At 32.1% G+C, this 12,794-nt stretch overlaps 1 protein-coding gene across 3 annotated transcripts in view; it reads right to left on the bottom strand.

Moving 5' to 3' along the window:
* The window catches only part of LOC130451373 (uncharacterized), a 39,422-nt gene that overhangs the window by 20,294 nt on the left and 6,334 nt on the right, over nt 1-12,794 (bottom strand). For all 3 annotated transcript variants that reach the window (XR_008910714.1, XM_056790355.1, XM_056790365.1), the window contains exons 3-8: nt 11,509-11,622; nt 7,223-8,379; nt 5,658-6,182; nt 3,521-3,660; nt 3,097-3,349; nt 818-1,033 (exon numbers count right to left, since the gene is read on the bottom strand). Coding sequence is in view for 2 of the 3 variants with exons in the window: in XM_056790355.1 (XP_056646333.1) it covers nt 818-1,033; nt 3,097-3,349; nt 3,521-3,660; nt 5,658-6,182; nt 7,223-8,379; nt 11,509-11,622 (2,405 nt within the window). In the remaining variant the exon portion in view is untranslated. The remainder of the gene's footprint in view (nt 1-817; nt 1,034-3,096; nt 3,350-3,520; nt 3,661-5,657; nt 6,183-7,222; nt 8,380-11,508; nt 11,623-12,794) is intronic.

Raw genomic sequence — 12,794 nt, 5'->3', positions numbered from 1 at the left:
TCTTATTCCATGCTATAAGTTTGAATGTTAATAATATTGTATTTTTCAGTTGCACTCGATTGTGTCCAAAAAGTTTCACAAGCGTTTTGAAATTTATTTTTTCTGAAAAGGTCACTTTTGACCACCTGAGGGCTATACTTCCGATCGGCCAAGTTAATAAACATAGTAGATGTTTAGTACTTGCGGTTTTACCAATAATTAGATAAGTTGACTTCTGGATTGGCTTTGTAAACTAGATTTATGAAAGATTTTATAATTTTTTGCGGTTGTGGTGCGGGGAGGAAGTTTATCTAGTTTAGAAGATGGTGGAGATAGGAAAGACGTCCACGTTTGTATTTGATCGACTTTTATGTACATTCTAATTAAGATCTGCTTCATGAGGTTGTTAAGCAAGGAATGGATAGCTTCAATTAGGTTAGGTTTTCTTTATCTTACATAAGGTTATTTTAATTGGGGAATAATTCAGAGGGAAAAGAGATTTTTCTATGAAATGCTATATGTTTTGTAATTCGTGTAATTTATAAATCCAATTCAAACAGCAAAGGTATGAAGACTATCCCCCATACAAGATTACTGGGCTCACAAGAATTTTTTGCCGAATTATAGCCTCAAGTGTTACCGTTTAAGTTTCTTAATGCCACCAATATTTTATTTATATTGCTTTACTAGCAGTTATTTCAACATGCTTATAGAAGCTTACTGTTTAGGTTTGTCCCTAGATAATGAACAAAAGAATGCAATTGATGAAAGTAATTCACTGACTTTTCAAATAATGTGAACTTAAAATTATTTATATAGAAACTAGAAAGATGCATACCCTTTCGATTCCTTGAGCGTGCGTCAAAATGCAACTTTCACTACAATAAATTGAATTTGACCTCGCAGGTTTCTGACAAACCACGCAAGGAATAGCACTCACTGCTCCTTCTGCCTTTTTGGCAAAACTACCAGTACTCTCTGTAGACGTCCTAGAATTTCTGGAAGCTTTTCGGATTCTTCTAGCTGCTGCCTGTGGCCTTTTTAGTTTGGGATCCTACAAAAACAAGAAATGCTCTATTAGTTCATCAGTTAAACCACGCAATTTCGTCTGCATAACATAATAGAGAGAGATTTAGAAAGAATGGTCATAAGTGCCTATATTGGAATTCTACAGAAACCGAAATATTCTTTGATTTACCGATCCACCATTTGAGTAATATTAAGCAATATTTTATAAAATTTGGAACTATAATGCTGATTCAAAGTGTAATATGAAGATATAAGAGTTGTTTTCATTTTAATTATAATTAATAATAATATTATAATTCAAATTCACACATCTTTACTTATCACTTTCAATATGCTCTTTCTCTATCCCTACATTGCTTTGGGTGAACATTTCATTGTTTAAAACAGGACATTTTTTATGAGCTTCTTCAGGACAAGATCAAAATCAAAATCTGAGAATAGATATTGAAAAAAATTGGGTTAACGTAAGGGAAAAAATAGAAAAGTATGTAATGGTAGAGAGGTCGAAGAATTGGAAAAGGATCTTGAGGAAAATTTATTTGGAGAAATTCAGATAAAGGTGTCCAATCAATACTTTGATGTTAGAGTAGAAGAACAAACAGGAAGTACAAAGGAGTACAAAAATGAACAGAAAATTGCGGGATAGTATGGAACATAGTATAAGACGAAATAAAGGAAGTGTATATATATAGAAAATGTGGAAATTAGGGTTAAATTTTATCGCAATATAAATAAGATTTTTACAAGAATTTCCCAGAAAATAATAAAAAGTTGAATGGAATGAAACAGGAACATGATAGAGAAGAAATTAATAATTAGGGGAATGTTACTCTATTCACATATCAATTTACTATTTATCGTAATATGGGTATGAAAGTTACCTAAAAAATTACGATTATTAGAATTAATATAGTAGAAATGTTTTATATATATATATATATATAGGAGAAATGCAAGAGACTCAAAACTCGTTTCTTTCAAAGTAGACTCGATTCGTTATATTATCATATTTTCCAGTTTGCAAGGGTCATTGTCATTGATAATCAAAGTAATGGTATGAACATTTTAGCCAACTTTTTCTTGGGAAAACATGGGAATTTTACATACACTTGGATGTTATTATTATCATAATCATTGATTGGAAAATTCTTGTTTTAATCATTTGTATTTTTTTAAATTTAACAATAATACTTGCTCCACTGCCACTTTTAATGTATTCCCGGTGAGGTGAGAAAACAACTATGAAGAGAATGAAATTGTACATCTGTAATAGATATTTTTCATTTAATTTGAAATTTAATCTATGTTAACAATAGAAATATAGTTAAAAATGTTGAGTGAACAGGAAAAATGAAGGATGTTGAGGTTTGGAGTCCATACGTCCTAGCACTGTGACGTGGCCGAATTAGTTAAGGTAGCATCACAAAAACTTCGAGCCTTCTTTAGGGCCAAAAAAGATTTTTACTCCGCAACAACTTCTAATCCTCTACAAGTCCCAGATTCATCCATCTTTGGAGTATTGCTCGCAAATTTGGAGCTCAACTCCCAAGTATACCCTGAGGATACTCGACTCAATAAAGAAAAGAGCAATTCGACTTATAGGTGATCCAGAGTTCCCCAGAAACATGTATCAGCTTAGAAAACAGAAGAAAGGTCGCTGACCTGACTCTGTGTACCTTTACGATCACGGCAAATGCTCTCCCGAGCTGTCAAAACATAATCTCGCCTAGAGTAGTATTTGCAAGATCTAATCGACAGGCAGACGTGATCAATATCCACTAGATAACAGTCTAAAACCAGTTTTTTATTATATCTTAGCTAAAACCGGAATGAAAATTTTTAGTGATTAGTTTACTGCTTGTTCTTCATTTATGTCAATGGATGTGTATTTGATACAGGAAGCTTCAATTGAATTTAATCATGTAGGACATCTTCGCCGAGTAGCTTCAAGTAACTTTTTTCATACTGCATGAGATTTTGTGTTTAATTTGAATAATTCAATTTCCAACCCCAAAAAGATTTATATGATTGATTAAATTCAATATTTGATACACTTAAGTATTTTATATTAAGTATTGAATATGTTACCTTACAAAACAGGCAAATCCATTCTCTCCCTTCTGCTTCCATTTGTTGTCCCATAGCTTTTGTAATATTGACACATTTTCCATGATACCATTCTTCACAAGTATCACAACAAATCATAAAACGATTATTATGTGGTTGGTTACATATACACCATAGTTTGTTGGGGTCATCTTCAGATTCTTCTTCTTCATCATTGGAACTGTCAAGTTCATTACCGGACACGTGTTCTTCGTCCAGAGGTTTGTGAACCGGTCTATAAACAAAAGTATTTAATGAAAACTTAAATCAGAAGTCTCCATAGAGAAATATTCAAGGCATATTGTATATGTTGCTGAAATAAATAATAAAAAACTATGTCTATATCAAAAACTACATAATCCTAAAGTTATAAACGGTATCTTCCAAAAAAATATATTTTACATACTTGGGAGGTTTAACCTCCTCAACTGGAGGTTTTTTATTTCGGCTTCGGGTCGTAGGCCTCTCTACTGGTGGTATGATGATGACTCTACCATCAGGTCTTACTATTTGTGTTGCCCCTTGTATAATTCTATCGTTTGTAGTCTAAAAAAAGTGTTATAAAATATATCATCATTGTGGTTTTATTTTTATGAATTCATTGATCTTTAAAACACTCAACTTAATAAAATAATCCAAAAAGAAAATGTTTGGACAAACGATATAATAAATGGAAGTAAAGTAATCATCAGTATATAAGATTATGAATTTACAATAGAAATAAAAATGACATGACAAAATCATTTTATTCACTGAATACAGAAAAAGTAGTAAAGCAAAAACAAAAAACATTCAATAAATGCGTAACTTAGAATTTCTGGAACTATTGGTGATATTTATATTGACTACTACAGTCTCTTCAACCACTCAGAATTACACAACTACCCTGCCTGAAGTGAGTTTTTATAACCAAATTATCATTTTCTAACATACCGTTTACCTTAGGTATATGAAGATGATACGTTGTATCTTGTGAGTAAATTTTGTTTTCGCCTTTTCTAGCTACAACACCATAAATATATTTGCATTATCAACGCAAGATGCCACTAAATTATTCTTATGTATAGTATTGAAATAAGGTTTTAATACTAATTCTTAAATTTCCCCTGGAAGTGAAATAAAATCTAAAATTTTTATTTTTTTATCAAAATAACGCACAGGTGTTGGAAAAGTTTTAAGTCTTCATGGTTAGACGCATCTGTAAAAATTGAAATATAATCTACAGCTTCTAAATCTTTCTTGTATTGCATGAGGCGTTAATATTTTTTTTATATCTGCCTCAGTCTTCGTCTGTTTGCAGAAACATTTTTTCTCGGGTCGGGTCGTAGAGGCCAGTGACTTAATACGATCCTCAAATTTGATCAAGTTTCTTGGTCTACATATTATACTGAATACACTGTTTACACCACCACTACACCAACACTCACGTGTTAACTGGAGCTTATTACTCATTGTTCGAATCGTATCTTCGCTATGGTTTGCGGTTCTGGGGGTCTTGTACTCTTCGAATATATCGTCAAATTACAAAAAAGAGCTATTCGTTACATTTATGGTTTAAGTAGTAAAACACATTATGAATTCTATTTTAAAAAATACAGAATTTTAACTCTTCATTTTAGAATCCGTCCAGAATTAAGTATGGTAAATATATTTAATAAATTTCAAAGATTGACAAAAACTTTAAGTTGCACGCTGCAGATTCCAAAAGTTGTTTATGTTTGTTTGTTAAATTATGCTTGGTAATGTCGGTTTTTCCACCAGATGCAATTGAATATTCGCTGTTATATTTTCTTAAAAAAAACTTTTGAATCAAGTTTAGCTTTTTTTAATAAAAGAGAATACCTTGCTCAAGTCTTCTGTATATTGACATGTCTGTTTTGGTGGCATAATGACACAACCAACGCTTTCTTTGGCAGGACAAGTGGAAAAAAATCGGGACTATCAGACAGTGTAAATGGTACTTCTGGTTTTTGATAGCTTCATTGTTTAAATTAGTATCATTCAGTGAAACAGTAAATGTTGATAGAAAACTGTATATTCAGGTTGCTTTAATCTTTATTCTGTACTAATCACTAATCCTATTAAAACCATATCAGTGGGCATTAAGAATAAATGGAATTGACAAGGGATTACAAGGTAGTAGCAATAAAATTACTAGAATGAAAGAGAGGAACGCTGTGGCAAAATTAAATGAAAGAGAGTTACAAGTTCCTGATTTACATAGATGTGTGTAGATATGCTCCTAAATTAAACGGGGACAAAATTCTGATTTATAATGGCAGAAAGGGGTATATAGAGTAGACAAGGAAACAAGTAAGAAGATACAAAAAGCAAAGTTCATAGGAAAAAATTAAATCGGAAGATAAGAAAGAAGAAAAAATGTACTTAATAGAGGTAATACTTAACAAAAAAAAATTATCTAAATGAACAAAAGGAGAGATTAAGAAGTTTTTAACTTTTATACCATAAGGTGGAAGAGAATATGTATATATGGCATGTAATTACAGGTTTCATTGAATCATTAAAAAAAGGTCACTACTTACTGGTTCTGAAACATTAGCTTCCCTAACATTAACATTATCAACTGCCATGGGATCTAAAACACCCTCATTGATCCCTTTTTCTATAGCATTTTGTAGCTCTGGATTAGATACCAATGACTGAGCGACTTGATAAAGAATATCTTCAGAAATTTCGTCATTGTTCAAATTTTCCAATAGAGCTGGATCCAAATCTAACCCAGTAGTATCCAAATTAATGTTACTGGAATCTAGGCTTTGATTAACAGTATTATGTATATTTGGATCTATCGTAAACGTCTTAGTATCTTCACTTAAAATAATAGCTCTAATATCTTCCACTGTTGCCATTTCCCCGTAACCGGCAGATGCATCAAGGAGCTTTGAGGACTTTAGTGATTTTTCGGTCTTCTTCGCATCTGATATCCTCCTTTCAGGTTTGATATCTTTGGGTTTTGTCTTATCGTCGACACTTAATCGTTTTGCTTTTACTTCTCCTTGACTGATTCGCCTTTCTTTAGTATCCTTATTTTTGTCTGCTTCTTTAACCTACAAAATACACAAATTTATTTAAAAATACACAGAAGGAAACACTTGTTAACATATGTATGGTAATAAAAACAAAACTATAAAGATTCTAAGAATGAATTAAATACAATAGGCAAAAATAAACAAAAGCAGATAAATCAAACATATGAAAGACAACTCAAATGATTTAAAGAATGCCACAGAAGAGTCAAATTTAACAAGCATTATGATACAGGGAATAAATACAAAGAGATTGGCCTAGTAATATGATGATACGATACGATTAGCCCCAATAATAAAGCAATAAGTGGTTATCAATTACATGAGATGATTAGGTAGAAAATTTAAACAAAGTGAAACGAATATTTTCATCAAATAAGATATCAGATGTAACATATATGTAAGAATGAAATAAGTTACATCTAAAAATTGTTATGAAACTTTATAAAGCCGGCTCCATCTCATTTTTTTCACGCTCTTATCAGTAAGCAAGTATAGAAACTTATATACAAATCTAAAGTCAAGTTTGTGCTTGACGCTGACTAGAGAATGGTACAATGAGTCCACCTACACTTCTGATGATATAACTATGAACATCAGAGTGAGTTGCCTTATCTTGTACACCCCTATAAATACACAGAAGTGTTTTAAATATATACATGCAAGGCAATAGCAGGATCCCATATTCCGTGAAGAGCTTGCCGCAAAACATTCTTCTGAATAGTAGAAACCATTTGAACTCTACTAGGGCAGAATAAACGAAACTTGATAGAAAATAATTGGAACATTGGATATTGGGAATAAGATTCAATTTTCAATCTAGGTGACATCAAAAAGGTATAAAGATAGAGGAGAAGAGGACAGTTACTCTTACATTTGGACACAAATTTCTGCCCTACATACAGCACAAATTAGTCAAAAAAGAAAAAATATGAATGTTATAATTTGTTGGTATTTTTTGACAACAAAAGGATTTAAATTTGTTTATAAGCTCGGTTAAAGAAAATGTGATAACAAAAGTAAATAAAATAGAATAATACAAAATTGACATAATTGTTTACCTTATTTGTTATTTTATCTTTGTCCTTTTCCTTCTCTTTTTCATTAGAATCAACACTCAGTCTATTTTTAACAACAGACTGCGGATTTTCTACAGATTTTCGCGATTCTTGAAAACCAATTTTCGCTGGTTTATTAGGAGTATCAGGTGTTGTCGGAGTAGCTGGATCCTTACCACCTACTCGTCTAATAATATCTGGTGTAGAAAATAAAGCAAAATCATCAGGTATCGGTTTCGGTGTTCTCTTTTCTTTTTTTGCAGGTTTCTTTTCTGGAGGTTTTACCTCTGTTTCTTGCTTCTCTTTTTCTACTAATTTGTCTATTTCTTTCGTTTCTACTTTAGCTTCTTCTTTTTTCTGTTTCAAGTTTTCTTCCAACAATTCTGTTGCTCTTATTTTTTTTTGTTCTTTGTTCTTATTTCTTTTTCTTGGTGTTTTTATCGGCGTCGACTTTGAATCGAGTTGTTTGAATCTCTTATTAATTCTTTTTGCAGCTGCTTTTATTTTTTTCTCATGCTCGATATCAAAGTCAGAATCATCACTATTTTCTTCCAATAATGTATCTAATTCGACATCTAAATAGTCATCACCATCTTCATCTGTACTCTCCTGTTGAACTACTTCTTTAGGTTTCGTAATTTTAGGTTTTAATGTTTTGATTGTTTTAACCGTTTTCATTTTGGCTCTAGGAGTTAAGTTGGGGGAGAGTCTGGGAGGTGGTTCAGCTTCCATTGTTTCCTCATCGTTCTTCTCTTTATTGGAATTACTTGATTTCTCTTGTCTTTCCCTTAACGCTGAAGATTTGTTATCAATTTTAGTTAACGTAGGAAGCGGAACTTCAGGTGTTAGTACAGGAGGACCAGATGAATTTGCTTTATTACCAGTACTCGAAGGATTAATTGTTATAGATTGTATCAAATTAACCTTTGGTTTAGTTTTTGATGTCGTCATTACTAAAGGAGGTGGTTCAGTGACATTCAATGCCGATATATGTGCTTGTTCTGGACCATCAAGTATACTAAGCGTCCTAGCTAGCTCGTCATCTTCCTTAAGTAGGATTGACGAATTTGTCACATCAGTTGACTTAATATAATAGTCATGATCCAATCTAATACTGTGAAGACGATTTTCAACTTCTTCCAGGTCAGTTTTTACTATCTCTGTAACAAAAAAATGAAATAAAATATGCCAAATAATGTTTCACAGCTATATCTTTAGATGTGAGCGAGGTTTAATTAAAATCTAAAACCCTAAATTACTAAACAAAATTAAGAAAAGTCTTAGACAAATATTCAACCTGGATAACCGAAGTTTAAAATCAACTAAGAATTTCCAACAAGAAGTACTATACTCGTATAGTGAATTCAAGAAGATACCAAACAGGTCCAGTTGATCCTACGTAACTTTTACTATGAAAAAAATACTGTTCAATTTTGGAGCTTAATACCACAAGTAGAGCAGGTGATGCTGTAAATGAACTCAGTATATAAAGAGTGTTCCGCATAAAAGAAGAAGCGTGGAAGACAAGCTCGAGAAACAGGGAAGTTTCCTAGTGTTAATCGAGAACGTCCTGTTCAAATTAGTGTGCAACATATTATTTTGGATTTCATTGAGGATAAACGACATAATATTAGCACTAGAATTTTATTTAGATGGAGTTGTATATCAAGACCATCTGAAGAGCGAGCTATTAAACGTAATTTACTCCATCTATATCATGCCCAAATAGTGAAAGAGTTATTAACTCAAGACTTGGTTCAGCGAGTGAATTTCTGTCGATTTATTTTACGTCAGGATATTCACTTTCATAAGAAAAATCTTTTCGTTGATAAGACTTTCTTTACTTGTAGGGGTGTTAGAAATATGCACAACTATCAAGAGTACTCAGATGAAAACCCTCAAAATATAATAATAATAATTCCTCGACATTTCCAACGTTAATCTAATATAAATGTGTAGATTGACCTCATCGATCATTGTTTGAATTTTCTTCTGGAGTTATTTGTTGTCTTACCATTATGAATGTTATTGTTTTATGCATAATGGAGCACCACCTCATTTTAGTATCAATGTGAGAGACTTTTCAAGCCGACAAAATCCAAATAAGTGAATTGGACCAGGAAATAATTGTCCTCCCCGCTCACCGGATCTCATTAAATGTGATAACTTTGGGGTGATGAGTTTATGTATTTATTGAAAATGCTTTAATAGTTTTAGTTTTAGTAGGATTTCGGTCAAAATAAATTATAGAGGTCGCATTGCAAGGGTGACTTTAGGGTTTTTTACCCCTAATCTTGTCGTTCTTACTGTATACATCATCAATGGTAATTGTACCTACTTTTCAACTGATATGATACAAAAATGAGTTCGAACTTCAGGTACATCTGACAGCAGTGATAATTGATTCATAAAGAATAGTTTTTAAACCAATTTTATATTTTTTCCATTTGGCTTAATGACCTTTTGCCATCTTTCTTCCAACTTCATGATTCCGCGCTCATAAAATTTCTAGTCCTTATCACTAAAAAACTGAACCAGATGCGATTGAAGGTCATCGTCATTCGTTCAAGTTTAACCATTGAAAGAATTCTGCAAACTTCGAAATAAATGGTAATCAGTTGGTGCCAGATCAGGGCTGTATGGGGGATGTGGCATCGATTCCCACTCAAGCTTCAATAGTTTCCCACGAGTTGTCAATGATGTGTGAGGCCTCGCATTATTATGGTGGAACACTAAACTTTTCAGATTTGACAATTCTGGCCGTTTTTCTTTTATTGCTTCATCCAGTTCCATTAAATGTGACAGTAAACATCAGAATTGATCATTTGGTCCCCAGGAAGCAGCTTCGTAATCCCACCAAACTGACAGCATGAGCTTTTTTATTGTTTTTCAGCTTTCGATGTGGTTTGTGCTGGTTCATTGTGTTTGCTCCATGATCATTTTCGAACTATGTTACTGTGAAGGACCCATTTTTCATCACCAGTGATGATTCTTTTCAAGAAAGGGTCGGTTTTATTTCTTTTAAGGTGCTTATCGCAGATGTTGATTTTTTGTGTTGAATGAATTTCAAATATCAAGTATGTTAACTAGCCCAATACATTTTAAGTGTTTTTCAATTGTTGTATGGGACATATGTAGCCTCTTTGCAACCTCTCGAACAGTTATATGACAATTATGACTTTGATTTGGTCATCATCAACTTCAGTAGGCCGACCAGAAGGTTGCTCATCTTTGAGGGAAAATCTCCGGAACGAAATTTTTTATAGCAATTCCGACACGTGAGCTCTGTTAAGCAATCAGCACCATAAACTTCACATATTTTTTTGTGAGCAGCAGCAGTTTTTTTTCCTTTACGGAAATAAAAAAGTAAAATATGCCCAAAATGTTCGTTTCTGCACTACATTTTAAAGTAACCCACAACTAATAGCTTTAATAGTTTTCAAAGTGCTTCAAATGATAGTGAGCTTCCAGTGGTATGTACCTAATGACGTGTAAAAGAAGAATCAGACGTATAGTGCACGTGTCAAAGTGCTCGCCAAGCAACTAACGTAAGAAATGATATTAATATGGGGTGAACAATTATTTTTAGTTTTAATTATCGCAAAATTTTAGGTTATATAAGGATATGTTCAAATAATTTTAATGATTAAGTACTGCTATATATTTGAGAGGTAAGGACTAAAGATAAATTAATTTTTTCTTATTAGAACATTTTCTATTTAGATTTTATTCTTATTTTGATGTTCATGATATAGGTGATCTATTGATTAATATAAATACGCAAATTGTCAGCGTCAATATCATATTTTGATAAAGACTTGAAGAAAAGTCAAAACCACAAATTTTATCTTCCAAAAATTATTAAAAAAACTAATTTTAAAACAGAAGAGACTTAAAATCAAGAACATTTAGATGCGTTAATTAGGATATGTCCATTGAAACAATCCCTTTCAAGTTTCTTTTAACAGCCATACCAAATACTTATTGTCCTTCATAAGGACAGATTGTACAATAGATGGGGTTAAAAAAATTCTCTAAATCTACAGAATTAAATTTCCTATTTTTAATACAAATAGTGCAAAAATTAATTAACAGTATTATAGCTTTGAAGCTGTTACTTGGTAGCAGATTCTACATGACATTTAATGACTACAAATGTTCATATTAACAGTGATGACATAAAAATACAAGTAAATCTCCCTAAGTTTGTCATGATTTAAAAAAATAATTTTGTATGATTAGACCATCTCCGAACGTTTTACTAATAAAAATAAGCAAATTAAACATACCTTCATTAACAACATCCGGTACATAAGTAACAGTATCCACTGTAATGTCGATACCTTGCATTTCAGATCTATTGAATTTCAAAATTTGTAAATTCGTTGGACCATTCCTTTGTTCTGAAACGATAAGTGCCATTAGTGATTTTGTTAGATGTGATTATTTATATTGAAAAACATTTAAGAATACTGATCAAATCAATTTGACTTTTCAATATAATTAGTCAAAAAATGTAAAATATACCCGAATAGTACATTTCTATAACAAATAAGCAAGTCAAATTATATAGTCGACAAAAATCAATAGTATGGACAACTGTTTTGTTTGGATTGAAGGTAAAATTTCAAATCGCCAGTTGTCTTAGTTAAGGTATTAACGCAGATTTTGAACTGGTCCACATATAAGTACCAATAGATATGTTGAAAAAATACGCATCAGTTTGATATATCGGTAATTGGATAATAAGTTTTTTATAGGTAAATGTGATTGGTTAGGTCACATCAGCCATTGGAAAAATTGAAAATTTAACCCATCCTGATTTAACCTCACTTTTCACTATATTTTGAAAAGGCGATAAAATGATATTTATTTCTATTGTAAATAAGCTGGGAAAAAAAAAATATTTTTTCATAAATTTTTCTAGAAGCTCGCCTTTTGTTGTTAATTAATTTAATACATGCCCATTGGTTAAAACGTCAATCAAAATACTAATGTTGACAGTTACTAAAAGTTAAAATTTGTCAGATTTGCAATGACAAGACTTATTTAATTTGGTATATGGAAAGTAGAGAGGAAGAGAAAAGTTACCATCGACATGTGCAAATAAATATGGCGCCATATTAGCACCAGAATAAATTTCTTTTAGGTTATATTTACTACATTGGTCGCATTCAGCGGTCGTAGAGCTTCTGCTACCAATCAGATGAGCGTTCGCTGTCAAGACTATTATGTTTTTTGTGTCTTGTTACTTTATGACAGCTATATTTTCAAAACAGATGCTATTTTGGTGCTTTGTATCTTCATAAACGAATTCGATCATATTTCTTGTAAAAAAGATTACAATTTGACGTTTGATCACAAAACAAAGTCGATTTAATAAATTTCACTTCCGCTACCGCTACCTAGCACAAATTAAAAGCGCTTCGAAACATGTCGTCCGCTCCAGAACGTGTTTAGTTTGTAGCGTTTGTGTCACCGAAGGATTCCGCTGGAGTTGTACAACAGTTTAGTCCGCTGATTACGACACAACGTAAGTAGTATTTTTCAATAACGAACGGCGCTTGAGTTAAAA

Source organism: Diorhabda sublineata, chromosome 1 (genome assembly GCF_026230105.1).
Source record: "Diorhabda sublineata isolate icDioSubl1.1 chromosome 1, icDioSubl1.1, whole genome shotgun sequence".
Taxonomy (NCBI): Eukaryota; Metazoa; Arthropoda; class Insecta; order Coleoptera; family Chrysomelidae; genus Diorhabda; species Diorhabda sublineata.
This window is presented reverse-complemented; position numbering and strand designations above follow the sequence as displayed.